General features: G+C 36.1%; 1 protein-coding gene across 3 annotated transcripts in view; it reads left to right on the forward strand.

The window, feature by feature from the left end:
• The window catches only part of MINDY4 (MINDY lysine 48 deubiquitinase 4), an 80,127-nt gene that overhangs the window by 18,922 nt on the left and 33,533 nt on the right, over positions 1 to 27,672 (forward strand). For all 3 annotated transcript variants that reach the window (XM_033002862.2, XM_009974293.3, XM_033002861.2), the window contains exons 6-13: positions 5,516 to 5,574; positions 5,927 to 6,036; positions 7,191 to 7,307; positions 10,579 to 10,667; positions 15,313 to 15,414; positions 16,349 to 16,412; positions 17,786 to 17,851; positions 18,098 to 18,165. In XM_033002862.2, coding sequence (XP_032858753.2) covers positions 5,516 to 5,574; positions 5,927 to 6,036; positions 7,191 to 7,307; positions 10,579 to 10,667; positions 15,313 to 15,414; positions 16,349 to 16,412; positions 17,786 to 17,851; positions 18,098 to 18,165 — 675 coding nt within the window. The remainder of the gene's footprint in view (positions 1 to 5,515; positions 5,575 to 5,926; positions 6,037 to 7,190; positions 7,308 to 10,578; positions 10,668 to 15,312; positions 15,415 to 16,348; positions 16,413 to 17,785; positions 17,852 to 18,097; positions 18,166 to 27,672) is intronic.

Genomic DNA, 27,672 nt, shown 5'->3' on the forward strand with positions numbered 1-27,672 from the left:
TTGATCCTGTGAGGTGTTGAGCAGTTCCTAAAACTGCTCATCACCTTGATAGCCTATTCTGTGAAATGAGGTCTGAGCTCAGATGACCATATTGTTATAAACTAGAGCCTCTGTAAAATCAGCCAGAAAACCCCAACGGATGTCAATATATGCCAGCACACTCAATGACATGCAGTGTGTATGAGCAATGTCTGAGGAATTCATTAAATTTTTCCCACTATGAGAGGAAGAGGATGTATTGGGCAGTGGTGGCATTTCTAGGAAATAGGAGTTTAGTCAGAGTGCAACATTTCAGATAAAAGAATGGAAAGGAATGCAGAGCTGAAGCAGCCTAATAATAAATTACCTTTGCATGATTCTGTCCATCTTTGCCTGTTTGTAGTCTGTGTGTAGCGCCAGGCATCATCCGTAAGTCACATGAAGAAGCACATGGCGTCATCTCCAGCTTTCGTCAATGCTTCGGTGTGGCTTTGTAAGCAGGAAGCACAGTCAGAACAGCGCAGTCGGCACCTTCCCTGAGAGACTAACCAAACCCTCCTGGAGTGTGCTCAGCTGCCAGCTGGGGAATAAGTCTTTATCTGACTCTTGCAATTGGCAATCAGAAGAATGACTGTCAAACAAAATAGGGTCATCTTTTGGGAATATGGATTTAACTAGCCCATATGCAAAAAAAGAGAGAGAGGGATTATAGTTGCCACATCACTCAGTAGTGAAAACCTTCAAGTGTCTGGAGTTGCATAACACCTTTTATAACATAATGCTTGAACTGGAAAAAAGAACCTAAAATAAAAGTAATAAACTATTGTGACTTTTGTTTTGTGCCAATGGATTTATGGCATCAGAGCCTTCGACATAACATCTGTGTGTGCTGCCATTTGCCCTTTTAGTATTTTTCCAGCACTCCATAGGAAGAAGCACTTTGCAATTACTGGAAGTGACAAATGGCTTCTGTATCATTTCTTTATTTTTGGAAAGGATATAAAACTGGAAAGGTCCAGCCCATTGCCTAAAATGCATTCAGTCAAATGAGAATTTGTCTTGTTCATGCAAACATAGAGGGACTCCAGATCTTCTCAAATGTAAAGCAAGAACAGACAATATCCATCCTATTTCACTGGTAGAGCTTCACACCATTTCCTTTCACTGTGTCTACATATGAGCATTGGGGGGAGCATGGTTGGAAGCAGCATAAGAAATTATCTGCGCCTTACAAACAATCAGGTGTTTGTAGGTAGCACAAGGAATTTTTGCCCCCTTATGTGTTACTCTCCCTCAGATTACTTTACCAGGAGGTAAAATCTCTCTCTGCAGTACCTGTGCTTACCAATACCTGTATTCACCTTTTTTTTTATAATAAAATAAGAGAACTACCCCACTCCTCACTGTAAGCTTTTGTCTTCTTCCAATTTAACACTTGATAGTAGCTTTCAGGAAGATAATTTATTTTGCTAAATCCTGTCAGTTTACAGTGGTTTGATCTGTTAAAAATCTGAGGTTTCTGACAGGAAACGTAAGGCCACAAAAATTCCATAACCTTAAAAATAAATGGCCTGAAAGTTGAACGCCAGAACCAGAATGGGTACTTCATGAATGACAAACAGAACAGAAGGTTGTATTCACCTCCACTGATGTGAATTGGTTGAGTGTTGAAGTCTTGGAACTCTTCTCAATGCTTTATGTAGTGTCTTTTAGCTGGTGTCTTGTAAGTGTCTGTCTTTAATGGAATTTTAGCTCTCTGTTTTATTTTACTAATACTTGTTTATTTTGCTGGCAACTGTTTTGAGTTGCTGAATGTAATGGCCAGCTGATGTGGGTGGTACTGTGCTCCTTGAAAATAAAACTGTGGGGGTGTTACACCAAAAAATCTTTGATAAAGTACAATATGAATAAAGGAGACACACTTTTATTACAGTAGGTCTGGTTTTATAGCTGGAGATAAATATTCATTCATGGCCTATGAGAGCATTCTGTTCAGGTGAGTCCGACTCATCATGCAGTTCAAACCATCTTGTAGCTCAACCTGTGATTATCATATTATTTTTTTCCTATGCAAACCTCAGCAAAGATGTAGTTTTGTCCTGAATTGTCACTACAGTTAATAAAATTCAGCAGGGCAAACACAGATTCATGTGTGAGCTTATTAGAAATGACCCTTTCGATTACAAGTTTTTCATTTACCTTTTTTATATCTGTCAAAGAGCCAACTGTTCATGAATTAAATTTTCATACTGCTAATGTGCCAATCAAATCAGGTGCAGGTCTTAACTAAAAAAGAAGTTTGGAGAAATTAAGTGTATGACCTCTGTTACTTTTGTCAACCAGACTTGCAAGCGTAGCAGAATTTCTATTAAATCTTCTTCACAAGGTCTTTTTCCCATAGAAACATATTACCTGGTATTGATTATGTTAATTGACTTTGCATCTTTACAATTGCTTTTAATAATTCTGTTTTTATAACTCTGCCCCAAAGCAGTAGCAAGCTGCATCACATATAATGGCCTTGTTTACCCTTTTGCAAATAGTAACAGAGTTGTAAATTTTTTTTTTTTTACTTACTCTCCAGATCTTACTCCCTATAACAAGAATGTCGTGTATGTCTGTATATAGCATAACAGCACAAGACCAGAATATTGCATTGTGACTTCTAGGCATCCTTCTGACACTATGTTGTTATGCAGAAAAGATATATGTTCAGTAGAAAAGCTGTTGTAATCAGCCAGTGAAAACAAGTTTTAACAACACAGTAATTTTAAAGCCACTGATGATCAGTGTTTATTTTTTAAGCCCCTTTGTTTGTTTGACCTCTTGTGTATGGTAATATAAATAGGAAATAGTGGAATGTACAGGAATTATTGTGCTGAGAAGTGCTTTCTCTGCGAGTTCAGCTAGTCTGTGTAAATTCAGTTTTGTGCAATGCCTGAAGATCAGATAGGAATGTTCAAATATTTAGAGAAAGTACTGTATAGTATGTTTATAATGAAACATACTTTCTTCCTGTCCCATTTTTCTGCCATGATGGATGACTTCCCCCTTCCTTAATATTCTAACTGTATGGTTTCACTTGTACAGTAAATTTTCCTGGAAACGTAACCATCTGCTTAAATGGAAATTGCAATAAATGTTCTGCCAGTGTTTTGAGAAACACAAGTTCCCCTTAAGGAGAGAACCTACACATGCGAAAATACCCCACTTAACCAGAAAATACCCTGCATCAATGTCTGATGTCAGCACTTTCCTGAGCTTGATGGGAATTTCCTTGTGCCTTGAGAATTCAAAACACTTTGCATCCCAGGCGTGGTTCTTCCTGGAGTAGGTGTAGAATCAAAATATTTTAGATGTTCCAGAGAGCAATAATGTTATAAAAACTTGTGCTCAGTGAGTTATATATGAATTGTACCATAGGTGACTTTAGTTTCATTTATAGATCTTTTCAGATTAAATACTACTGAGAAGAAGTGTTTGGGACAACAATGAATCAAGGGTGTTAATTTGATGCAGGGAGTGATCTATTTGCCTAAACATAGGCATATAGTGCTAATTGAGACTCTAAGGTATCCAAGACATCTAATGAAGCTAGGAGATATGGTACAGTACCTACAGGAGACCCAAGCTCTTCTGAAGCAGCAGCTGAGGCCAGATAGGATGCTGGAACCTGTAATGCTGCATTCTTAAGTGTTAAGATCTCTGTTTTTGCCAAATTCAATCAAAAGGGGTTGACCTAGGAAGAAACACATTATTCTCTAGGAAACAAGAGAAAATTGTGTGCAATCTCAGACAAACAAAAATGTGGATTGTGGTTATATCTAAGCACAGTTAAATGACATGAGTACTTGGCTAAAAATCATTTTATTAGCAAATTTAGTGTCATTGAGACCCTTTCCCTGACCAGAAGACATGAAAATACTAGTGAATAGCTAGCAGAAAGAAATCTCACCTGAAATTCAGGATTAGCAAAAAGCAAGGGGAGATCTGATTGCATTTTTAAATCTACCAGGGTCAACTATATTAAACTGTATATCATATTAAAGGCACTGTTTTATTCAGTGAGAGCACAATAGTACTTATGCCATGATATAAATTTTCTCTTATTTATATTGATCTTCTGGGCATCCTGTTTATTTTTACCTCAGGACCCTAGTAACACAGGTGATTCATTTCCATTATCTTTTCTGAATTGTGACCATCCACATTTCATTGCATAAATCCTTTACCTTGTTTATAAAGAGAGAAGTGTTTCTTATAGTATCAAACATTATCACTGAGAAAGGTGCCAAAATGCTTTTAAACTGGGAAAGTCCTAAGTGTGGTATGTCTGTGTTCTGTTTTTATTCATCTTTCACACAGTGAAAAAGGAAATTAAGTTAATGGAAAGTATGTGATATGACAGCAGTTGCTGCTATAATAATACTATGCACACAAAGAATGTTGCTGAGGAAATTATTCCATACTATTTTTGAAAGGACTGTCAGTGCAATACCTTTTTTCCCAAGCAAAAGCCAATAATGCAATATTGCTCTTTTGAGAAAAAAAAAAAAAAAAAAAAACAAAACCAAAAACATCTTTTTACAGTAGTTATTTGAAACTTTTCCTTGGTTCTGTATTCATTTTGGTACAAATTCAACAGAAAGAGTAAACCCATCTTATCTCAAAAACTCTAACATTCTATTTAAGTTCTGACTTCACAGGCAAGTTTAATTACTTAGTCATTTTAGTAGTTGTTTTTATGAATTTTTAACCTGTTATTTATGTAATATACAATTAAATCACAAGGGCAGTTGAGCAACTGCTACCTATTAATGAATTTAAAAATTACCCTCGTAAAGGAAGCCCGTCTAACACCTATTCCCACATATATTATTTTGATATTTCAGGTAGTTTAATGGCTGACTCGAATCTCATCCTGATCGCTGTCAGGGATGTAAATTTTATTTTATGTCCTGATCCTTTGAACTCTGAGGCAGTCACATATACAAGAATATCCTCACTTGAAATTCAGGGCAATACAAAGTCTGACCCTGTATATGAGCTTGCAGGACCTGACATATACTGAAATCACACAAATGAATTTGAACTGATGTTGAAACAGGACTGAAATCCTGAATCAATTTCAGTGTACTGCTCTGTTCTGGCTGCTTTTCCTCATGAACTCCAGAAGTTTAGCTTTCTTCAATTGGAAATGTTTTTACTCTAATACCATTTATTTCTTTATACAAAAATGTTCATGAGACTGATCTCCTTTGTATAGAACCTTTTAAAACCAAAGCTGAAAGCCATTGAATATGGTTTTTATCTGTCTGCATCTTTTATTAGCTGTCCATGCACATACACACACACACACACAGACCCTGCTCTGTGTGTGTGTGTATAACTATAAACACACACATATATATACACACACATAAAAAATTTATATCTTTGTGTGGGCATACTCCATATTTCTTCTTGGTTTTCTGAACAACTTTTCTTATTAAAAATGAACATTTGGTCATTCATTTTTTGATTAATTTCAATGTAGGAAGTCTCCAGCATCCACTGGCTATAAAGAAGACCAGATGAAAGATGTCCTAGAATTAGGTAAGTTATGTCGAGCTTCAGTTTCCTTTTGCCATCATATTCTTCAGAGCAGCTGTAACCAAGTATGTATGAGTTGTTTCTTTTGTAACTCTTAGTTGATTCAGAGTAATTGCACTTGCTATTAACTTCTTGGGTAAGACTGTGTAAAGTAGTAATTTAGAAGTAATCAAACAAAGGCTGGCTCATCTATTTTTTATCTGTCCTTTCTGGCTAAAACTATGTTTCGTTTTTTTGTAAAGATTCATGACAAGAAAGTGGTGATTGTCATATTGATGACTCCCTGGCACTGAGCCTGCTGGGGGAAGCAATTTTTTTCATCCAGGACATTATATGATTTTTTTTTTTTTTTCAGTTGATGTTGAGGATGAAGAAACAACTGGAGAAGTTAGTAGGAACACAGATCTTTCAACACTGTATATGCTTCAAGTAGTATCAAAGGCAATTGATATTTCTCTTGCAAAAGTAAGACTAACTATGATGGTAAATACAAATAGATGTGTGAGAATGTTATTCCAGTTAAGTTAACCAAAGCTGCAATGGATTGCTTTGTGTTGCATGCTTGTCTGTGATTTAACATGTGCTGTGTTAACTCATGAACATATTCCTTATTTGGTATTCAGGTGAAAAAGATATGTAGGGATGCCTGTCCAAAATTCAGAAAAATACCAGAAGAGCATGCTAGAATGCACTAGCCTGCTTGAAGCACTGATAATAGCTTTAACTAATGAAGCCTGTATGAGTTTATTAATGCCTCTAATCAGTTATTCATGTGCTTATTGTCCAGTCCTTTAAACTGACAGTGGTTTGGAACAGGTTTATTATTCCCCTATCACTGCTTCTCCCTTGCTTATCTTCCTTATTTTGAGCAGACATGGAACCATTAAATACTTTTAATGTTTTCTTCTCATTTAGAGGGAAAAAAAAAAAAAAAAAAACCAAAACAGAAAAAAGGTAATGAGGATGTCTTCTTGCAATTTCATTTTTAGATCAAAGCGGTCCAAGTAACTATACCAACATGGAACAGTCTTCTTATTTTCTCAGATTTACTTTAACATGAATACAATTTCTTCAGTTTAGCCATTCCTGAGTAGTAGTGGTCTGCAGTTGTTCTGGGCCAAGATTGGCTTTGACATACACTGATACACCATCCGACATACTGCAGCCAAACATTGGATAACATTTATATCATACCACCAACCTCGATAGGCAAAACAGTCTGCTGTTTCTCCATACTGTGTCCAGCAGGGTCCTTTTCTCCCTCATATAACCATTAGTAGGTGTTGCTCTTCTAGCTGTTAAATTTAAGGCAATACTTTGTAATGCTTTCATGGGAAACTGTGACCCAGACGATCTGTATAAACAGTTTCCTATGCTGACTAGCACACAGCATTATGAGTTGAAGGAATATTGCAGGAAAAGGAAAAAATTACTCCTTTTCATTTGAGTGTTGCTATTTACAGTATGTATAAAACAGAAAAGGGTGGTTACAGTGAGTTAGTCATTGCCCTTCCACACTCTTCCTTTCTTTCCTACAAATTACTGCAAGAAAACATACCTGTGTTTTGGATTTGTTTTTAAAATGAGAACTTCTTTCTTTTTTTTTTTTTTTTTAATAGGAATTAAAAAATCTTTTGTTTGGCTCTAGTCTTTGTTGCTTCAGTGAAGAATGGAAAATACAGAGTTTCACATTTAATAACATACCACAGTTAAAATATGGCATCGTGCAAAAAAAGGTACTGTAAATGACTTCATTCAAGTGATTTTAGCTTTTCACACTGAGTTTACAAAGGCTATGTGTTTCAGCAGTAAAAAAAAAGGTCTTCTAAAGATTCTTTGTTTAACTTCTCTGATTACTACTGATGTCACCTTGTCAGGTCTTGTTAGAAGACTTGAGATGGATGGAATATTTTTGAGGGAAACTTCAAGTATCTGCAGAAAGAGTGCATATGTGTGTGTGATGGGGAGTTATTTGTAGGGAGGAAGACAAGATGCTTCAGCTGAAAGCTAGTGGTGGTAAAAGAATAAAAGGGCAGAAATCAAGGGTGGAATTTAAGAGAAAAAGGGTATGTGGGGGAGAGTTTAACAAGTTTCAGATGGAGCTTGATCTGTCTCAAAATGGGGGGACATATCAAGAATTGCCTGCTGGGCCTGGGAAATCACAAGGAGATTTTTGCCTTTAAAAAAATATGGGGGTCACATGATGAGGCTCATTCCTAAAACAAAAAGGAACAAATGCCCATACAGTGTCACTGGGACTGGGATGCTGGACTGCTGGTGGGACCATCTCTTTTGCAGATATGTTTCCGTAGTTCTGGATTACAGTCACAAGATGCCAGCTCCTCCCTAAACCAGGGTTTTCATAAATTCCTAGGCATCATCTACCGAGTGGCCTGTTCTAAAATCCCCAACAGGTCCCTGTGGTGACTAGAGCTGGTTAAACCACTGTACCATGACTAGGTTCAAAGCATATACCCAATCCATAGAAATTTTTGGTGCTAACAAAGATCTCTGTGGCATTCAGTGGGAGACTCGCTCATCTGGTGTCTATCTTGCCAACCTTGTCTGGGCACCTGACTCTTACAGACTGAGACTGCAGTGCTTCAGACTGTCCTTCTGCTGAATGCAGTTGGTCAACCTGGTTTCTCAGCTGGCCGATGTGTAGACTCAGACCAGGGACCACACACAGGGCACAGGATATATAGCTGCCTGCAAAAGCAAACAGATCCATCGTAAAAATACATCTTAACGCTTTTACCTCTGCCCTGTGACTCTGCACATATGCTTCTGGGATATCCATGCACCAGGTCTTTTCTCTTAAGAGAACTTAATAGAATCTGAGGACTTCAGTAAAGACTAGGGAAGGAGTAGACTCCTCTTTAAAAAACACTCATTAAGTTTCTGCACTGATGCAGAAAATTTTTATCTGGCTTGAGAGAAGTAGACCATTATGTACTATACAGAAATGAGAGGAAGGGAGGCTTTGGTGCAAGGACAATGGCTGATAAAAATGTCATTAAGATGTTTAATTAACTTACCTTGTCTAGTTAAATATTTCATTAGGCTGATGATCTCAGAAGAATGCTGCTTATGTTTAAATGAAACCTAGCGGAAAAAAGATATTAAGTGTTCTTTTAATCTCCAAAAGGAACTATAGCAATAATGTCCACTGGTCCACAGTAAATGTTACTTTGGTGTTTCCAGACCCTGCTGCTAGAGAAATGATGTCTCATCACTTCTGGTGACTCACTGGCCATTATATTCCCTACTGTAAATTCCACAACAGGAATGGTAAACCAGAGTGTTTTGCCTAGATGTGTTTATTTCAGATAGTTACTATATTCCTTCTCACTTCCAACATTCACTTCAGCTGAAGAATTGTTTGATTCTTTCCTACGTTAAGTTTCTGTGGTGCTATAAGAAGATATTTAGAATTGTTCCTATAATTTTTCTGACCGGGAGGCTTTCTCTGGTGGACTGAATTAAACCTTACTTTTTCCCTTGATATATTTCAGGTGATTCACTCATTAGTAATGTAAGTAATTATAGAGGGGTAGTGTATGTGTAATACAAATGAAAAAATGGAAAGTATCAATATCTAAGCTGTTTTCTGATTATAGGACCTTTATTTTCTAGGTTGCATACTGTGCATACTGCATGTACCTGCAGGTCCCATTCCCTTAGGCTTGATGCTGCACTTCGGACAACCTGAGAATTAAACTGATCACTTTGATCACGTTGATTTTTGAAAATAGCAGTGCTGGCTGCACTTTTCATTCTCCTCCAGGGTTTTGGGAGGAGTTTGACAGATCCTACACTGTTTCACTGTATCTAGCACTGATACATCAGCCTATATGGGATGTTGGTTTAGGAAGTACCTGAGTTAAAGTAATGAACTTCCTAATGTTAAGAATGAACCCATTTCTGAGAATGGCAGCATGTGCTGACAGACACATGGGACAGCATCTGTGGGATTTAATATGCTGAATCCTCTGTTAAATTGCAGTAATTTCCCGTGCTACCGATGTGATGTGTGGTATTGTGCTATCTGTGATGGTAGTCTTGTGTCCTGCCTAGCCTGCTCTGTTCATGCATAGATGTTCCAGAGAAATTACGTCTTTTCTCTGTCTCCTCAGCAAACTACTTGGGTAAATAATATGCCGCAAGGCCCCTGTGAGAGAATTGAGTAACAAGGGAAGGAGACTTATGCTGGATGAAGTTTTCTAGAGAAGAGGGCACACCATTTGCTTCTTAGGACAACTTGTGCAGCTATCTCTGCAATATAGTTAACCCATAGGAACAGGTCTTGCTCATGCTATGGGGTGAGGTAGGCTAGATGGCAGGGAATAAGGAAGGAGAAGGAGATATGTTGCTACCCCCTCCCACAGTCTTTCAAAACATCTATAAATCTATTTTCTATAAAGTTTAAAGTTAATATGGTATTTGTTGGTATTGTGATTTTTTTTCCCAACATTAATCATTTGAAAGGTTCAAACATCCTTCATTTTCTTTCTCTTCCCCAGTGAGATAGCAGCCTGGTGCAGATTGCTAAACATAAAACTGAAATCTTTGTTTAGTGTTGTAAGCAGGCACTTGAGGGGAAGCATAGAGCCCAGAGAAGGTAAAAGAGCAAGACTTATTTTCATCCTTTGGAAAACAGTCAGATTTGATTTCTGTCTGGAAGTTAGGGTAGACTGTGGCTCAGTAGGGACCAGGAGACCTTTCATTTGTTTGCATAATCACAGAATGGATTTTTTAAAACGTTTCCTTTGACATTATAGATGCCTAGGCATTTTCAGAAAAAAATAGGTGGGAAACACAAAACCAGATTTTCACTGGCTTGCAAAAAAAATAGAGAAACAGAGAGCACTACAAGGTCGTCAATGGAAGAAAAGAGATGAAAGAATGGCTTAAGCCTGAATGGAAGCATGTGGTTTGCAAAAGTTTTCACTAGCATCAAACAATGCAAATTGTTTTGCTCATGGAGTGTCCCATTATTCTCCTCAGGGTGGCCCATGTGGAGTACTGGCTGCAGTTCAAGCTTGTGTCCTACAACAGCTTATCTTTGCAGACAGTAACAGGAATAAAGACACTCGGTAAGTCAGGAATTGATATCAGAAATATTTTCCACACAGAAGTAAAATTTTTTTTTCTCTGCTTCAGCCACTCAGGAGCCTTTTGAAATTGAACTTATGGAACTCCTCTTTGTCTCTGAGAGAGAACAAAAATAGCATACGATTTACTTGTATTTTTTTCCCATTCAAATGTAGGAATTTAGAGGTTGCTGTTTTATTTGTATAATTACTTGCTTGTGATTAATGCAAGAACCTCTAAAAAAATCCAACAGCTTGAATTGAGGCCAGTTAAATATTATTTAACCTTGAGACCCCATGGAGATATGATTTCAAAGAAAATGTAATCAGGATTTGAAAGATCATGAAGTTCATTCAGTTTTTGACACTCAGAAACTCAGGCAGGGTGAAAAATTAAATTTATAACTATATTTTTTTTTTCCCTGCTACGGTGTTTGATCTTTCACAGTTAAACTCCTTAATAGAATTTGAATTTAAATTCTGCGTATGTATTTTCTAATTACTTTAAAGGAATATTGTTAAGTATTGCTAGTGTCAAGAAAAATTGCTTGGACTGCTATAATATAACGTACTTGTCACTTTGCTAAAGGACCAGAGTTTATTCAATGAAATACTGGAAAATAATGTCTAAAAAAATTACTGTATTACCAGACTTCTTGTATTTGCCTTTTGTTTTCAATAAGAAATTAAGTCCATTATAAAAGAAAAATTTCACAAAGCTTTCCAGTGCTTTATAGGTACACTTTTTTGAATAGGGATAACGGTATTTTACAGGTTTACGCTACCACCACCTTGTGTTATTTGTGGGTGATACACTGGCCCAAATTTAGTCAGAATAGCTTTCATGCTGAGGTTTTTTCTTGAACTTTGTTACCTTACAATGTAAAAAAAATTCGTCATGTATAAAAATTTGGCTTTAAATACACACTTTTCTGCTTGGAACTGTTTAGGCAAGTGACAGGGTCTTTGTTGATTTTCCTTAGTTTTGTCCATAATGCAAATTATTTGTTTGGGCTGTTTTCATCAATAATGAAAAGAAACAGGCACCTATAGAACGTCATTACTTGTCTTCAGCACCTAGGATGGGAAGTCACAGTTAAACAAAGCATTACCAGGCGCTAGGGGGTCCATACATGTGCCCAGGTCCAGGAGTACTTGTGGGTAGGCACCCCTGATACAAGACACCTAGTAATCCATTAAAAATGTTGAAAACATAGTGTAAAGTCTAAATACAATACTGAAAGTTTTACCTTTACTATTGCTGTTGCTAGTTATTATTGGCACTGATTGTTTGCAGACCCCAAGATGAGGGCCAAATAAACATGATGCCCTGAATTCATCACTTGAAAATTATCTGTACCTTGAAGTCACTTAAAAACAATTAGCATGGACTGATAAAGAGGTAGGGTCAGTGGTATAATAACATGTGCAGAGTATAATTTCAAGTTAATTCTACAATGTTATGCAATTTAGTTTTTTTCTCCTTCTGTTCAGTTCTTTCAGTACATCGTATCTGTCTGTAATTCCTATCATGAGCCTGCTGTTCAGAGCACACCTTTAAAAAGTGTAAAGATTAGCTAGCAAAACTTTATTATTCTATTTCAGATTATAATGAAAGCAGACTTCTCAAGGCAGGATTAAGGTCTTGTCCACATAAAAAAAAAAATTCAAAAATTTCCATGTAAGAAAATCAGTACATAATTAGATTTTATGACCTGGGATATCCACACAATTCACTGAAGAATTATTTCTAATTGTGAAAACCATGAATGTGTTTCAGCTTGGAGGACAGCCTTTGATCATCTACTCCTTCGTCCCTTGGAGTCTCAGGTCATCCTTAGTAAAAATAGAGATGTTAAACTTTTCCTCTTTCAACATGGGTCAGTGATCGTAAATGTCACAAAATTATGTGCCATCCCGATAAGTGGATTGAGACCAGATTGTTTAAACTATAAGTGTCCCAACTCACGCCAACTACAACTTGTCCTGTTTATTTGGCAATATTTGCCTCTTCTATTTTTCCCATCCTATTATCCACATGGTTTTAAAAGATTTTGGTTTTACATATTTTGTGTATGAAAAATGCTGCTGAAGTATGCAGAAAGTCTCCAAGGAATTTCAGATTATCAGGTGAGCTCTTTGTCTTTATGCACAGAAATGCTAAAAGCCTCCAGGCTCCTAAAAATGAGTAGCAAGACGGACTGTTTTATTCATGAGATAAACATATTTTTCTTATGACGTGTTTACCATGTGCGGAAACCCTTAGTCAGGCAGAAAGAAAGGGAAGTCTCAGAGCTTGAAATGAGAGGATTAATATTTCTTTCTAATTCTAACCTGAATTTTCAAATTATTAGACAGTTCACAGTAAATGTTTGACTTCAGGCTTACTTCTTCAACGTTCAAGAAATAATTATTATGTCTCCTTCTTACTCTGCTACCTTTCTCAGACACATAAATTAGTTGCCGTGCTTCCCATAAATTTCTGAGTGTCTATATTACAACACAGGCAGAGATAAGGGAAAGTTGTGATTATATTTTTTTTACTTGAAAAGTCTCACCAATTATTTCCCATATCTCACATCCTTCAGAGAGGGAAACATTCTCTAAATGAACATTATACTGAGGGCAGACATTGAACTTGAAAGTCTGTTTAATTTTTTGATGTTTGGTGTTTCTTGTTTAGTCTTTTGAATCATTAGATCTTTTACTCAAATGCTGGGAACAGGTTTTGACATCATCTCCCATGCTGGTAACACTCATAAGACTGATAATATCTGAATTTCAAAGACTGCCATTCTTGAAGGCACTGGAGAAAATTCCAGTTCTGTGCTTCCCAGGGGCATGGATCTGTTGTCCACTTCTTCAGGCTCACGGATGTTGGGTTTTATTCTTAAATCTGCCAGTTTTCTATTATGTGACTTTTGGCCTCCTGGTCCTTTATTTCTCCATTCACATCTTGGAAGTTAGAATAACTGGAGATATTAGAAGATTTCACAAAACACAGTTTGTAGGAAATGTGTTGACAGCATTGCTTACATATTTGGGATCAATAGATTACTGTAAACATTCTGTAGTTTTGCACATCGTTGTGTAAGTTCCAAGCCAAGCATCTAAATGAAAATATTTCAGAAACAGTGGAGCTCCACAGACCAATACCATGTCATTTACCACAATGTTTTAGGTCACCACTTTGGGACATACATTATTATTATAAAAATGCAAGCATAGTGTTTATTGCAGATGGTACTTCAGATAAAGTGTAGTAGTATGTAAGAACATTACGGTGTATAGTTATTGACAAGAGTTAAGAAATAAAACTTAAGAAAGAAATTATGAAGGCCGTTATAAACTAAAAATCATATTTAATATATAAAACAATCCTGTTACAGAATATTAAAGCTATTTTATTTCAGATTTAAAGACGAATTAGCTTCTCTTGTCCAGTCTTTGCCAATACAGTATTGTTCCCTAAAGTACATTAACCTGTTCTTTTTTTTGTCCAACCTATTATAAATATGTGTTCTGAAAGGGCATCCACTATTTCTTTTAGAAGATTAGTTTTCAGGATATCATTATAGATCTGTATATAATCAGTTCCTCTTGTTGATCACACCTTATTTAGTTTTCTCTTGATTTCGGCCCACTGCTCTTAATGATAATTATAATTTTGTTTTATTCATTCCTTATAAATCAAACACCATCTTTACTATTAATCTCCTAGAAGTAGAGATTGTGCATTTCACCTCTTAGATCCACTTGTATTACAAGGGTATTGTCATAGAACATATCGACATAGGCTAGCAAGCTTACAACTGCTTAGTCTAAGTACCCATAACAGCAGTCTAACCATCATTATGAGCAACATAAGCTCATCCAGATCCCCCAAATGCAGCACACAGCTGTTAACACTTGACCTAGATGAATTAATTTCCCTCAAATTTCTATTTTGCTTATGACTTCAGAAGAGACCTACCCACTGTCCCCAGTTTGATTTACTAGAAGTCTAAAGAGGAAGTACAGCTCTATTCACTGGATCTGATTATCTTCAGTAAAATCTAAACTACCGTCTTAAATTCATAAAATGAGATTTAAGGTGGCTCATCTCAATGAATGGTTCCAGAAAGCCCATATTCCAGTGGTGACTTCAGTTGTACCTCCCTCTTTAGAGCTCTTTAGGTGCTGAACAGCAGCACCATATTCTCCTATATATCCTGTTCAGTCCAGTGCTGAGAAGTCTTCACATTGCCTGCATGGTGAGTGCTGTCGTGGCATTTCATTCAGATGCTTAATCCTCAGAGAAAGGTTGGATTCAACTGTACCTTTATACCTCCTATGTATCCTCAGTAACAATACTAGCTCCTTGTTCAATTCACGGGATTTTTTTGAGTTGGCCATCCAAGGTGACTTTTTCTTGACTAAAGAAGGAACTGAGATACCTAAATTATAATTTTCTGTGACAACTAGCCAGAGCCTCATTATGAGGCATCAAAACACCTAAATAGCATCTAAGAAAATGCTTTTGTTCTTTTAGCTACAAACCTGCTATAAATCTGTGTGTACTGTAATTGGGGCAGTTTGCCCTCAAATGCATAAACTTCCCAATATACATTTTGTTACTTCTCTGTTTCTTGCATTTCCTGGACTGCAGTTGTCTTCAGCCTTCAGAAGTTCACCGGACCAAATGCCTCACCATGGCTATCGCAGACATATTGTGGCGTGCAGGGGGCAATGAAAAAGCAATTATAGCACTGTAAGTAGGAGAAGCAGTTTTAGTTATTGTACAACGCTCCTATACTTGTGTCTGTTATATATGTACATATTTTACAAAATGAATGTTTTGTAAGCTGTATTTGTGCAGTTTAAAATGGCTTAGGGAGGAATGCCAAATGTCATTTCTGCTGTCCCAGTAGCTGGGACAGAATAGTCAGATACTTTAAAATTGCTGTGAAAGGTCCTGTGGATTTCACCGAGGCTAGAATTTCTCCAAAGTCTTTACTATGAGTTATTTTTCCAGATGCAGCATTTTACTAGTAACTACTAGTTACTTAGTTTATGCTGTGCAATTAGGCTGCTTGTACACAACACATCTAACTTTTAGATCGCTAGCTTTGGCTGTACTGGATCCTACATGATATTTTTAAGTGAGCCAGGTTTTGTGAGAATAGGTCATTTCTTTTATTAGATCAACTGAGATAGCTGAAAAATAACAGAGAAGCTGTTAGCAGAGAAGTCCTTCTTCAAACCTGAAATAGAAGCAGCAAATTCAAAGACATTTCGAATGATATTTTACATATTTTACATCTATAAAATGCTTCCTCTATGATGATATTGTACATATGTTCTTCTGCTTGTTTTAATGTCATTGCTCTAATATTCTTTTCCAGTAAAAAACTGTCATTAACAACTTAAACCTATATTTATCCTCTTTCTGTATAGAGAAACTTGTAATTCATAATAAATAGTCTGAGAGCACAGTACAGCTAAAGTATATGCTTAATTGATAAAAGTTTGTCTAATATGTAATATGAAATTATTATGCAAGAAGTCTTTTTTGAAAAGAGGTTAAAAATAATAATACATAAACTTTGGCTCATCATTCAGTTCATATAACATGTTGCTTTCTCTTTAATGACATGTTATTCCCTTTAACATGAGCTTTGGTTTTGTCTGAATATCCTCTTCAGGCCATCAGGAAGACAGCAGTTCACTCCCATAGGAAAATACAAGGCAGATGGAATCCTAGAGACTGTAAGGCTCTGTGTATCTCACAGTAACATTCTCCATATATTCTCTTTCTAGCTTTTCTTATTTTAGTACAATGTATCTGATTTCCATTGCTCTCTTAATCTTTTAAAATCTTTTATGTCAAATTAGTTAGTTGTGATCCAAAACCCAGTAGGAAATAAAAAAGTCCTGTAGTCAGTCTGGCTCTGAGTTGTCCCAGTGTCTGGGAGAAATTGGGCTCTCTGAAGTCCTTTTTGTTCCATCTATCTTTCAATCTTATAAACTGCCTATTTTTATTGATATGCAGTAAAAGTGAACATGGATCCTCTCAAATTGATCAGCATGGCTGTGAGCATCAAAAGGCAGTATTTTCTTCTTATCTTATGCAGAATTCTTTGCCTTTTTTTTTCATCCAGATGCTCCACATGGCAAAATACTTTCCAATTATGCTTTTATTTCTGAAGCTCTTAAATGGCTTTGCAAACACTGATGCCATAAGCCAGGCTTTAGTGGTTTAAGGAAATATTACTGGCCTCCTAAACGGAGGAATGGATGTGTCAACAACTTTTCAGAAGCAGACAGTTTTGGAACGACTGGAAGTGAAAACCTGTATAAATAGGGTGAATACAGCAGAAAACCTTGGCTATAACATGCGCTTCCAAGAGACAAGCTAGATTATTTTATTAGTATGTTAACATAATTCTGAGCTGCTGGTTATTTCAGAGTGCAACTAACACCATTATGCTGCCTCTGAGTAGTGCTTATCAAAGGTCATGTAGACATAGCCACAGTGGAAATGTGATGGAAAGGAATATAATCCAGACCGCGTGATCTTTCCTCACACAGTACCCGCAAGACCACCATTTCTGTCAAAATCTGAAGATGGAAAAAGAGACAAAGAATGTTGAAGTAGGGGCCTGGATCTGTGAATGCTCCTGTTAAATAGGAATATTCATGGGAATATGATAAGAAGTGCTCTGATACATGCCTGCTATAGATGGCTTGCCACATAGGTATAAACCCCTGTGCTAGTTGCCCATTCTATGTCTTCTAAAGCTGCAGCTTTCCTATGTTTGTTCTAGGAATTATTTTTCATTGCATAAACAATGCTTAAAATTGAATCACACTGTTCAGTGAACTTAAACCAACAAGAAGCAGTATTAAAAATTCAGAATATATTGAAGTGCTGAGATATAATATTATACCAAGTAATGGCAGTAAGAGGTAGATTTCATTAGATCTTTATTCCATTTTGTTAGTTCAAATCTTTCAATTAAAGTTATTAAAATTAGTTAAATCTTTTAATTTAAAGTTTTGGCTACTTTAGATCAGCTTTCAGGTTATAAAAATAAGTTATTTTTTTGGTTACTTTTTTTTCTTCTTACATTTCTTCCCAGTTAATACTACATAGTGCCAGAAGATATGAAGATCTGATTGTATTTCTTCAGCAGAATATTCACCAGGTACTGTGTATAGAGCAGATACTAAACCTGTTGTAGTTTCTATGTTTATCACTCTCATATGAAGTCTTCTGAATATTGTTTCAAGCACTATATGGACATGTCTTATGTTTTAACAAACAAAACAACAAATTCAGTTCTAGCATAAATGAGAACAATTCTTTTTGCTTTCAGTTCAGTTTGCTTTTCTTTAGGACTGGGCAAAAAATGTACACAACACAAAATAAAACCAGTCTTTTTCTTTTTCAGTTTGAAATTGGTCCCTGTGGGTGCATCCTTCTGACTGTGTCTGTCATTTTATCAAGATCTATCAGTCTGTGAGTGCTTTTGTATCCCTGTTTCATAAAATGCAAAGCAAACAAGCTGTGCAAAGTAAGGAAACAACCATGATGTACTTAACTCTCTGGCCTTTTTAGTCTATCTTGATGTTTACTCTGATAAATATATGGAAGTTGTGCAGATTTACTCACCAAATCTTGGCTTTTTTTGTTGTATACACACACACTTGTGTGTATAGATGTGCTGTTAAAGTCATAGCGATCAGTCCACCACATCTGATATAAATGACTCCATCTAAACACTAGGCATCATGTCTAAGGTAGTTGCCTGTGCTCCTTGTCTTGACAGTTGAACATAAGACTCATTTACAGGGTTATTTGTTTCACATACTTTAGGTATCTGTCTTAGATAGGGATGTCTTAGGTAACTTGCTTGTGAAGCCCCAGTCTCTTTATCAATGATAATGATAAAGAAAGGGTAGTATAAAATGGATTAGGCAGCTAATTGTTAGATGGTTATAAGTAAGGTATTATAAATCTGGTCTCAGTTTATTGGTGTAATAAATGTGCTGAGCTCTAACTAAGGGGTAATCATTATAGCCTCTCTTAAAAACTCATTGAGGCTTCCTCAAACACAGTTGCAGTCAATTATGCTTTTCTACAGATTAAATGCATTTCTGTGGTACTGTGAATATTAGAGTGGGTCAGAATATAAAAGCTTTCTTCATTTTTTTTTTGTTTTGTTGTCATTTCTTCTTTTCCTTTGCTTACAGTAACACTACAGGCCATTGGCTTAAATCTACTTTTTTACTCTAACTCAAATGATGTGATATATTTATGGCACATGTCATTTATTCTATTTTTTCTGAGCTAGTTCAGCAGAGAGATCCAGATTAGTAAAGGTATTTGAGCAAGTAATGATAATATATTTGGCATTTGGTATGATCACCAAAAGCATCAATGTTCCTAATTGTTATTGAGTGCATTGCTTTACTTGCTATAAAATGTTAAACATTATTTAATAATAAAAACAAGAACCTTTTTTTTCACCGTTACTTCTCAGTTCTGATCAGATGGACTATGACGAGGCCAGTCAATCATCAGTGTGTGTATTTGGGAGAGCTAAGTGTCTAAAGTGAACAGGAAAATACGTTATGTGTCCTATTTGCACTTTTAGGTATCTAAATATTTTTACAGTTCTGGTCCACAATGTCAGAATTGTTTATAAAATATATTTCTGTTTTGAGGAAGATTCATGACTTTCTCACAGAACTTCATTTAAAAGTACAGTTACTCTTCTAGCTTGGTATTGCATAATATATTGCATTGGTACATCTTTTGTTTATATGACACAGGAATTTTCCTCTGTCACTAGATACAGTGGAAGGTGTTTACAGACCTTTGCATACAGTTTTTTAGAAGTGCAAACTAAATTTAATTTGTGTAAGTTTCAGTAATAGATTTGAATGTCTGTGTCATAGTACTTCGCTTAGGATATTACAAACATCAAGACAAATAACTCACTGCTCATATCATCAAGAAATATGTACCATTTAGTGAGTGTTACAAGCATTAGAAGTAATTATTTACATAACTAACATAGTTCTGGATGAATAGTTGAAGACACATAAATGTTGTTTTAGGTAATGGAATTTTCATCCAGTAATAAATCTCCCCATTTTTTTTTTTGTCCCAGTTTTTTAACGCTTATTTTAATAAGTGTGTTTGTTTTGTTTTGTTTTGTTTTTAAGTAAAACCACAAAAGCAACATTTTGTGTTCATATTGTATTGAAAAATATTGTGAGGTTGACTAATTGAAGGATAAATACCACTGTAGCTAGACCTGTGCAGTTAACCCATCCAGAACTGATCTAGAAAGGGTGCAGGATAATGAAACCACAAAGTTTACAGACTTATTCAGAGCAGTTTCATCTGTGGACAGCTGTTTCCCATGTCTGTACAGATGGAAGACGGCATCCAGTTGTGACCATGCCATGTAACTTGGGAATGATAGCTGCAGAAGTTGGTGTGTTCAGAGTGATCGTCACCTGATAGCACCTTCTTAAATCTGTGACTAAATTCTACCAGTTCAGAAAGATCTCATAGTGCCAACAATAGAGTAATCTTGTCTAAGTTTAGCCTGCTAAAAATTATGCCAAGTCTCAGTCCTCTCAGCTCCCTCTCTAATCATTGAAAACAGAGAAGCTTCTCTATGAGAGTCATCCCATCTGAAAATAAGTCTCAGGAAAGGTGAGAATTGCTGTGGGCAGTGTCTATCTTTTTTCTTTGATTTTGGAGGGCCAGCAAATAAATAAGACTCCTGTTTCTTAGACGTTTGCTGTTTTGAAGGTAATGATCTACTTTACTTATCTTTATTTACTTTCTGTGGAAATATTTGAATCTAAGCTTCCTTTATGCTCGAACAAGATCATGATTCATTTGACTTATTTTGAATGTCTAGCTTAGAATGAGATAAGTCATCTCTGAAATGCTTACTTATCTCCCTGATATAGAAAGAAAATCTAAATGACCTACTTATATAGAGGCTTTACATTGTAAACATCAAGTGGTGAAATGAATTCTGTCTTATAGTGACTGTTCAATAAAACGGGAGATGAAATTCAGTGTTAATAATGGAAAGCATTATACATGATGAAAAAACAGTCTCAACTCTAATTACCTAGTGATGAACTTTAAATAAGCTGTTATAAAAAAGGAGAGAAATTCTGGCACCACTACCAGTGATTTAAATATCTGAACGTATCAGTTCAATTTTCTATGACAGACAAAAAAAAATATAATGTGTTGGCAGTTATGGTGATAAGAAATAAGAACAGAATAAAACCATCATAATGTCTTTGCATAAATATATGATCTCATGTTTTTATCTTACATGTAGTCTTGTCTCCCCAGGTCAGTAAAGACACAGGTCAGTAGAACCCACTAGAAGACAAAAATAGTTTCTCTTTAGTGTGGACTGGCTTCTGTTTGAGGACAGATGAAATTTTTCCTCTTTGGAATTGAAGAGAAATAAGTTGGATGTGATAAAAATTTAGACATCCATGATAAGGTTGAATAGGGAGTGATTATACATTATTTCTGAGAGTCCAAAAACTTGGGATCTGTCATGGAAATGCTCAGTCTTCCATCTTAAAACAAACCCAGTACTTTTTTTTTTTTTTTTCCACAGCATAAGTAACTTTCAGTACTGGGAGATGAGGAGGCCAAAAGTATAAACTGATTCAAATAAATTTAGACAAATTACTGAAATATACATGCTTCAGTACCTTTAAACCCAGCTGTCTAAATGTAGTCGCCATGTGCCCTGTTTTTGTGTTCTGCCTTGATGTTTGCTACTGCTGCTGCTGACTGAATGCTGGGTTAGGCTAACTTTTGGGCTGGCTCCATAACTTTTACATTGTTACTGATTTTTCTTGTAAACGGAAATTTCAGATTTCAGCTAGGTCTATTGGGCAGTTGTTCTAAATCACTGACAATCTAAGTATTTTTATTTAATGGGATTGCATGCCAGGAAATGCAGTGGTTTGCACTGCTTTGTAGATTTTGGTAATGAGTTTATCATACTCCATGTACTAATGATCATCACTGGTAGAACTGATAACACATGGCCAAAGAGGAGTGAGAATTCCTGAGGAAGTTGCTGAGAACGTGTTGTTGCTTCTGGTACAGGAAGGAATGCTAGTCACTAACAATTGTAACCTTTTTTTTTTTTTTTTTTTTTTTTAACAACCAGTGAAAAATTAAAAAATAGTGGGCGTATTGTACTAGCTCAGGGGACTAATCTTCCTGAATGTGCAAAATGTGTACTAAAATCTTCATGTTGTTAAGAACTACAAGATGTTTTCCATGTACCGTGGAGAGATTGAGCTTAAAGGTGGGCTACAAGCCCCCATGTGGGCCTCACCATTTAATCTGAGAATGGCACATTGCACGTAGCAAAGTTATGAATGCTTCAGAGTGGTTTACACTACCCCAGTAAATCCCTTACTGACGTTACAACATATACTGGAACTGCAGCACAAACTTTCTCTGCTAGATGCTGTTTTATCACCTCAAACACGTGGCTCCTTACTCACTGTGCTTACTTATGAATAACCTTTGCTATGTTGGGATGTGACTGATTCTAATCCATTCATTGAAAAGCCTTCTTTAAATTTCAGCTTCTTACCAACTGACCACACTGTCTGTTTTCATTGCCATATTTTTCTTAATCAGTGCAATGAATTTATTGCATAAAACCCGTCATTACTGGAATCTATTATAGCAAAGAATCTATTATAGCAAAGAACATATTGAATGTGAAAATTCCTTAGGTCAAATTCCTTTGTGGAAAATCAGTGTATTGCCATTTTCAAGCTACCTGGAGAAAATAAATAGAGCCTCATCTGAAGCACAGACTCATTGTGTTATTCACAAATTTGCTGACCAATAGAATCGAAACACTGGTCTTTGTGGTCTCTTTTGTCGACTTAGGAATACTTTATCATTTACTGATAACAGATGACAAATTTAATTCTGCAGTCAGCATTGGTCATTTGGGTATCTTTTCAATTTTTTCTCTGAAGTGTTTGTGTGAAAATAAAGAAAACAATGGCTTTATCTGTGGGGGGAAAGAAAAAAAGGACAGTGATTTTGCAGGTCAGGTGGAGGCGGTGTAGTTCATTAAGTCTGGCTACTTATAAACCAAGAGAAATACACATCAACACCTTTTTCCTTATTGTGATCCCACAGTTCCAATAACTATCCTTCTGTAGTCTTTACTGCTCCATAAATGTGTGCAGCCCTGTTTCAAAATTATTTGTGTTGTTTCAATTTTTGAGTTCAGAAGTTTTTGTTGTTTGGTGTTTTTTTCTTTTTTTTTTGTTTTGTTTTGTTTTCAGAAGCCAATGCCTTTTTAATAAATGGAAGTCTGTCCTTAGTTATTAGTAATTTATCTAGTTCTCTGAAATCTTCTTCCAATTAAAAATTTTTTACCCAGGGGAATGATATAATTAAAACTATGTTGTCCTTTGCCTTTGAGCACTTATTCTTCATTCCTGTGGTACCATTTTATTGAACTAGGGAAGTTAAGTTTCCTTCATCTTTTATTCTAATTCATTCTTTAAATAAACACACAAGCACCAAATCATGTTAATAGCTGTTCAGTATACCTTTTCCATCTCAAAAAATATCCTTCCTGTAATAAATGAAGCTGAGCTGCACTTGGCATGTTATAGGGGAGAGAAGTTTTGACTTGTTTGAACTTTGTGTGAGAGGAAAGCCTGATCAGACAGGCTAAAGGATTAGTGGCTACAGTCCCTCTCTGGCTATGCAGGGCATCTAGCTTCAGTGTTTACAGAACTAGTATACCTCCCTGAAGGAATAACTTGCTCATCTGTGGAATCTGATTTTTAAGTGCTCCAAGACTGTTGGACAAACTATGCATTGTTATAATTAATATGCCCCATACTATGCTCAAATATATCCATTCATCAACTTGGTTTTACTACTGTAATTATTTTTCTGGTTGAAAGCCATATTCCAAGAATCTCCCTGCTTTGGTCCATTGTCAAACTATGTTTATCGATTTTACAAAAAAAGATAGCAGTTCTGTCTTTACTAATCTCCACAGGACTGCATTTTACCATAAGGCATACTGTTATATCTGTACATTATATATTTAGAGTACAGTAATACCTATGGACTATAATAAAGATCAGAATCTCACCTTGCCAAAGAGTCAGGAAGAGTAAAGCCACATCCAGAGTCACCTCAGCATGCTACCTACTACTCCACAATAGCTCTGGCCATGTATGCAGTAACTTAGAGGACAAACACATGTCTTCATCCTTGTTTCACACAGGAGAAAGTTATCTTAGGTTTGCTTCAAGGTAAGAGCATGTATATATGCAATTACTATGGGTCACACTCTACCTGGACTCAGGATCAGTTGTTTGCCCATAGCCACACAATTCCTGCTCTACCGAATTTTCATAGAACAGGAGGGATCTGTGATAAATGGGAAGCAGAAGCCTGTGGGAATTGATTTATCAGAGAGCTTCCAGATATATATAATTTGTTTGGCTTGTGCTATAAACTTGTGAGCACCTTGTTTTACTGTGGCCAGAATAAGGTGCCACAAATCAGAGAAGAAACTGTAAATTGACTACCGAGCTTTGGCATCTCTAGCCATGATGTTACCTGCCTTTCAGACATGATTTGCTGATCCATTTTCATCTGGATTATTTCATATTGCTGCAAGGACAGAATAAGCACTCTTAAATAACCATACACTTCATTATGTTAAATAATCTTAGTGCAATTAAAAGATATTGAAAGCCGAGCTCTAGGGAGACTATCTTTAATCAATAAGACAAGTTTTTGTTGACATGTGTAACAGATGATAATCATCATTGCAGTAATCTGTATCAAACCATTTTTTTCTCTAGCCTTTTCTATATCCTTTCTGTATCATTTAATGTGAAATAACCCTGATTCTGGCATGTTACTTGACTTCTAAACTCTTTCAGTCACATAGGACATTGAAAAAGAAAGTGATGCTCTGTTGGTTCATGAGTTGTGGGTGGAACAATGGGTCCTCCACCCTCAATCCACTTTCCTTAACTGACACCTTTTCCTGTCTCAGAGCCAATTTTTAATTTAGAGTTTCCTTAAATGCACCTACTATACTCATGCTATTTGAGGGGTGAAGATAGTCTTGCTGTGAAATGACCATTTGGCTTGTCCAGTGGTAAAAGCAGTTACAACTTCACATGAAAGATCCAATCACATGGGGCATACTCAGTTCTTGATGGAAATAAATTTTCTATGAGACAGCTTTCTGGGAAAACTTTTACAGAGGTAGTTTCCCGCTGGCATTTGAGAACACCTGGGAGACCAACAGCAAGGGGAAATTACATGTGTGAGCAGTTTTCACTCAGTGTTTACACTTATGTAATATAAATACATGTCATCGTGTATTCTAAATTAGTCTTTTGGTGTTTGAAAAAGATAGGGAAGCAGCTATTTTTAAAGGGAAACAGCTGTCAATTACATTGCAGTACTAAAAAACCAAGCAGCTTGACCTCACTGAAAAGTCCATATTTGAGAGTCTCAGACCTCTCCAAGACCCATTTGTGATTTTACAACATGGAGGAAGCATGAGATTAAACTTACCAAGAACAGTGGGAGAAGAGCGAATAGAAGAGTTTGTGTGGGATCCAGTCCTTGGTAGGGAAAAATTGAGTCCTTTTTTCTTTGGGTGAGCTTCTGTGCCTCCTGCTTGATAGGTTGCACGCAATTCAGAAACTTCAGCATCTGCTATGTCTTTAAGGATCTGTTACATGAATTAGACAGAGGCCCTTCTAGCTGTTCATTGGGAAAGAATTGCTTGCTACATTAATAAATATATTAGTAAATGTAGAACCTATTGAAGCACAGATTACAGCTTCAGCTGTTAAGAGGCAATAAAGGAAGCATGCTTAAAAGAAGTTAATGTTTTTCCTTCAAAGAAAGACAAGAAGACAGGGATAATAAGTGAGACAGCTTTATCAATATCTGGAGGATGTGACACCAAGATTTGAAGCTATGAGATTTATCTTCTTTCAAAAGTGGATATACAGTGGCATATATTAATGTATGAAATGTCACTTTATAACACTTGGGAAAGAGGGGACCCCGAGTCAAAAGAATTAAGCGATCATGATAAGACATCATGGTAGAATGGGGTTTTGAAGGCAAGATACAGGAAAGGTCCAACACAACACAAATATGTAGGCATCTGTCAAATAAGATCTGAGGATAGGAAGATATGTAGCCTGCTAGATAAGGAATATGACCCAGGTGAAAACATGACCACAAAGGCAAAGAAGAGAAAGAGTTGAATTAGGTTTGAAGAAGTTTGCTGCACTGAAGAACAACAGTTAGTGTTAAAGGAAACTGAAAAAATTAAAGCAAATCCAGCAAAAAAGGGAAGAATCAAAAAACAAAGACGTGGTTGTACTGATTCTGTTTGACATCTTGCTAGGTAAGGGACTGATATATTGGGAAATAATGTCAAAAAAAAAAAAAAAAAAAGGGGAAAACCTGAGATTTGCACAAATAATGGAGAGAGACATGTGAATTTTGTCTTGCTGTTAAGAAAATTCAGGAAGCGTGTCACCAGCATGGGTCCACAGAACAGAGAAGTGGACTATATACTGGCTGATAGCAAATTTGGTGTGGATATGCAATAGAAAGATTTCTTACAGCAACAGGGGAAAACATCCAGATTGTTCCCCAAACATATGAAGTTCCTCCTAGAATAGATCAGGATAAATCATAAAGCTGAGGAACATGCCTGAAGAGAAGGAAGCTTACTAGTTCATGCTCTGGAGAATTTTCTGCTGTCTAAAGAAAGATGTAGAGGAATAAAAAAAGTGTGGTGAGGAACAAATAGCTAGCACTAGTGGTCTGAGTCTTGGTGTTGGAAAATACAGAAATAATGTGATTCAGACAAGGTCAGACGCAGACCTTGAGTCACAGAAATTAAACAACAAGCGATTTTCTTATCAATAAAGATTATCAGGAAAATATGTGAAGTTTCTGTATAGAGTAGATGTGACTGATATTAAGAATAATGTAAAGAATGCTTCAAATATAAATTAATATTCTGCCTTACATTTTAGTAAGGAGAACAACATGGTGCAAAGTCAGGATGGATAATTGGAATTCATGCTTAGAAACTGAATTAATTTTGTGGGAGGTAGAACTGAACCTGAAAAAGTGATGGCTACACAACATGAAGGAAAGAGTAAACCAGGTATCTTTTGCCTATATCTCATTCCTAAATTTACACAAGACTTTCTGAGCATTCTCTTGCTTTGTCAGACTTTATGAATGGACTTGATCCTAAAAGCTTACATACTTTGTCATACTATACCACTTGCCCCACCAAAACATACAGTAACCTTGCATCTCTGGTGCAGTAAGTCTGGAGAAGTGGATGCTCTCCATCTCCAATACTGAAATAACCAGTATCTAAATGCACAGATACAATGGCAATGATGCTTAATACTTTTTCTCAATAGAGGTCACCATATAACTGTGTAATATCAAACAATGCCTACATTTAAGAAAAATGGAAAAGCAGACCAAACAACTTAGACTTTATTTTAGCAGGTTGAAAGCTGTAGGAAAAATTCTGAAAAGAGAGTAACTAACTACAGAGATAAATGGAAAAAGGCAGGGAATGCAGTTTGATTTTACAGAATATAAATTATACAAGGCTGAACTAATATTCTACTTTGATGGAAGAGCTTCATTTTTAAGATGGGAAATTAAGTAGATTAATTCTATCTGAATTTCAGTAAAGCATACAATTACAGTACCAAATGGAGAATTGTGAGTTTAGCTAAAAAAAAAAAAAAAATTGAATAAAATTAGTTAGTGGAGAGGCTTTTGTATTTGATATCATGCCAGATTAGAAGTCATTTGCTAGTGTGAAAATACAAAATCTTTTAAGAATTGTAAAGGTGATAAAGGAAAGGGATTCAGAAAAGAGTTATC

This window comes from Tyto alba, unplaced genomic scaffold, assembly GCF_018691265.1.
Source record: "Tyto alba isolate M040663 unplaced genomic scaffold, T.alba_DEE_v4.0 Super-Scaffold_38, whole genome shotgun sequence".
Taxonomy (NCBI): domain Eukaryota; kingdom Metazoa; phylum Chordata; class Aves; order Strigiformes; family Tytonidae; genus Tyto; species Tyto alba.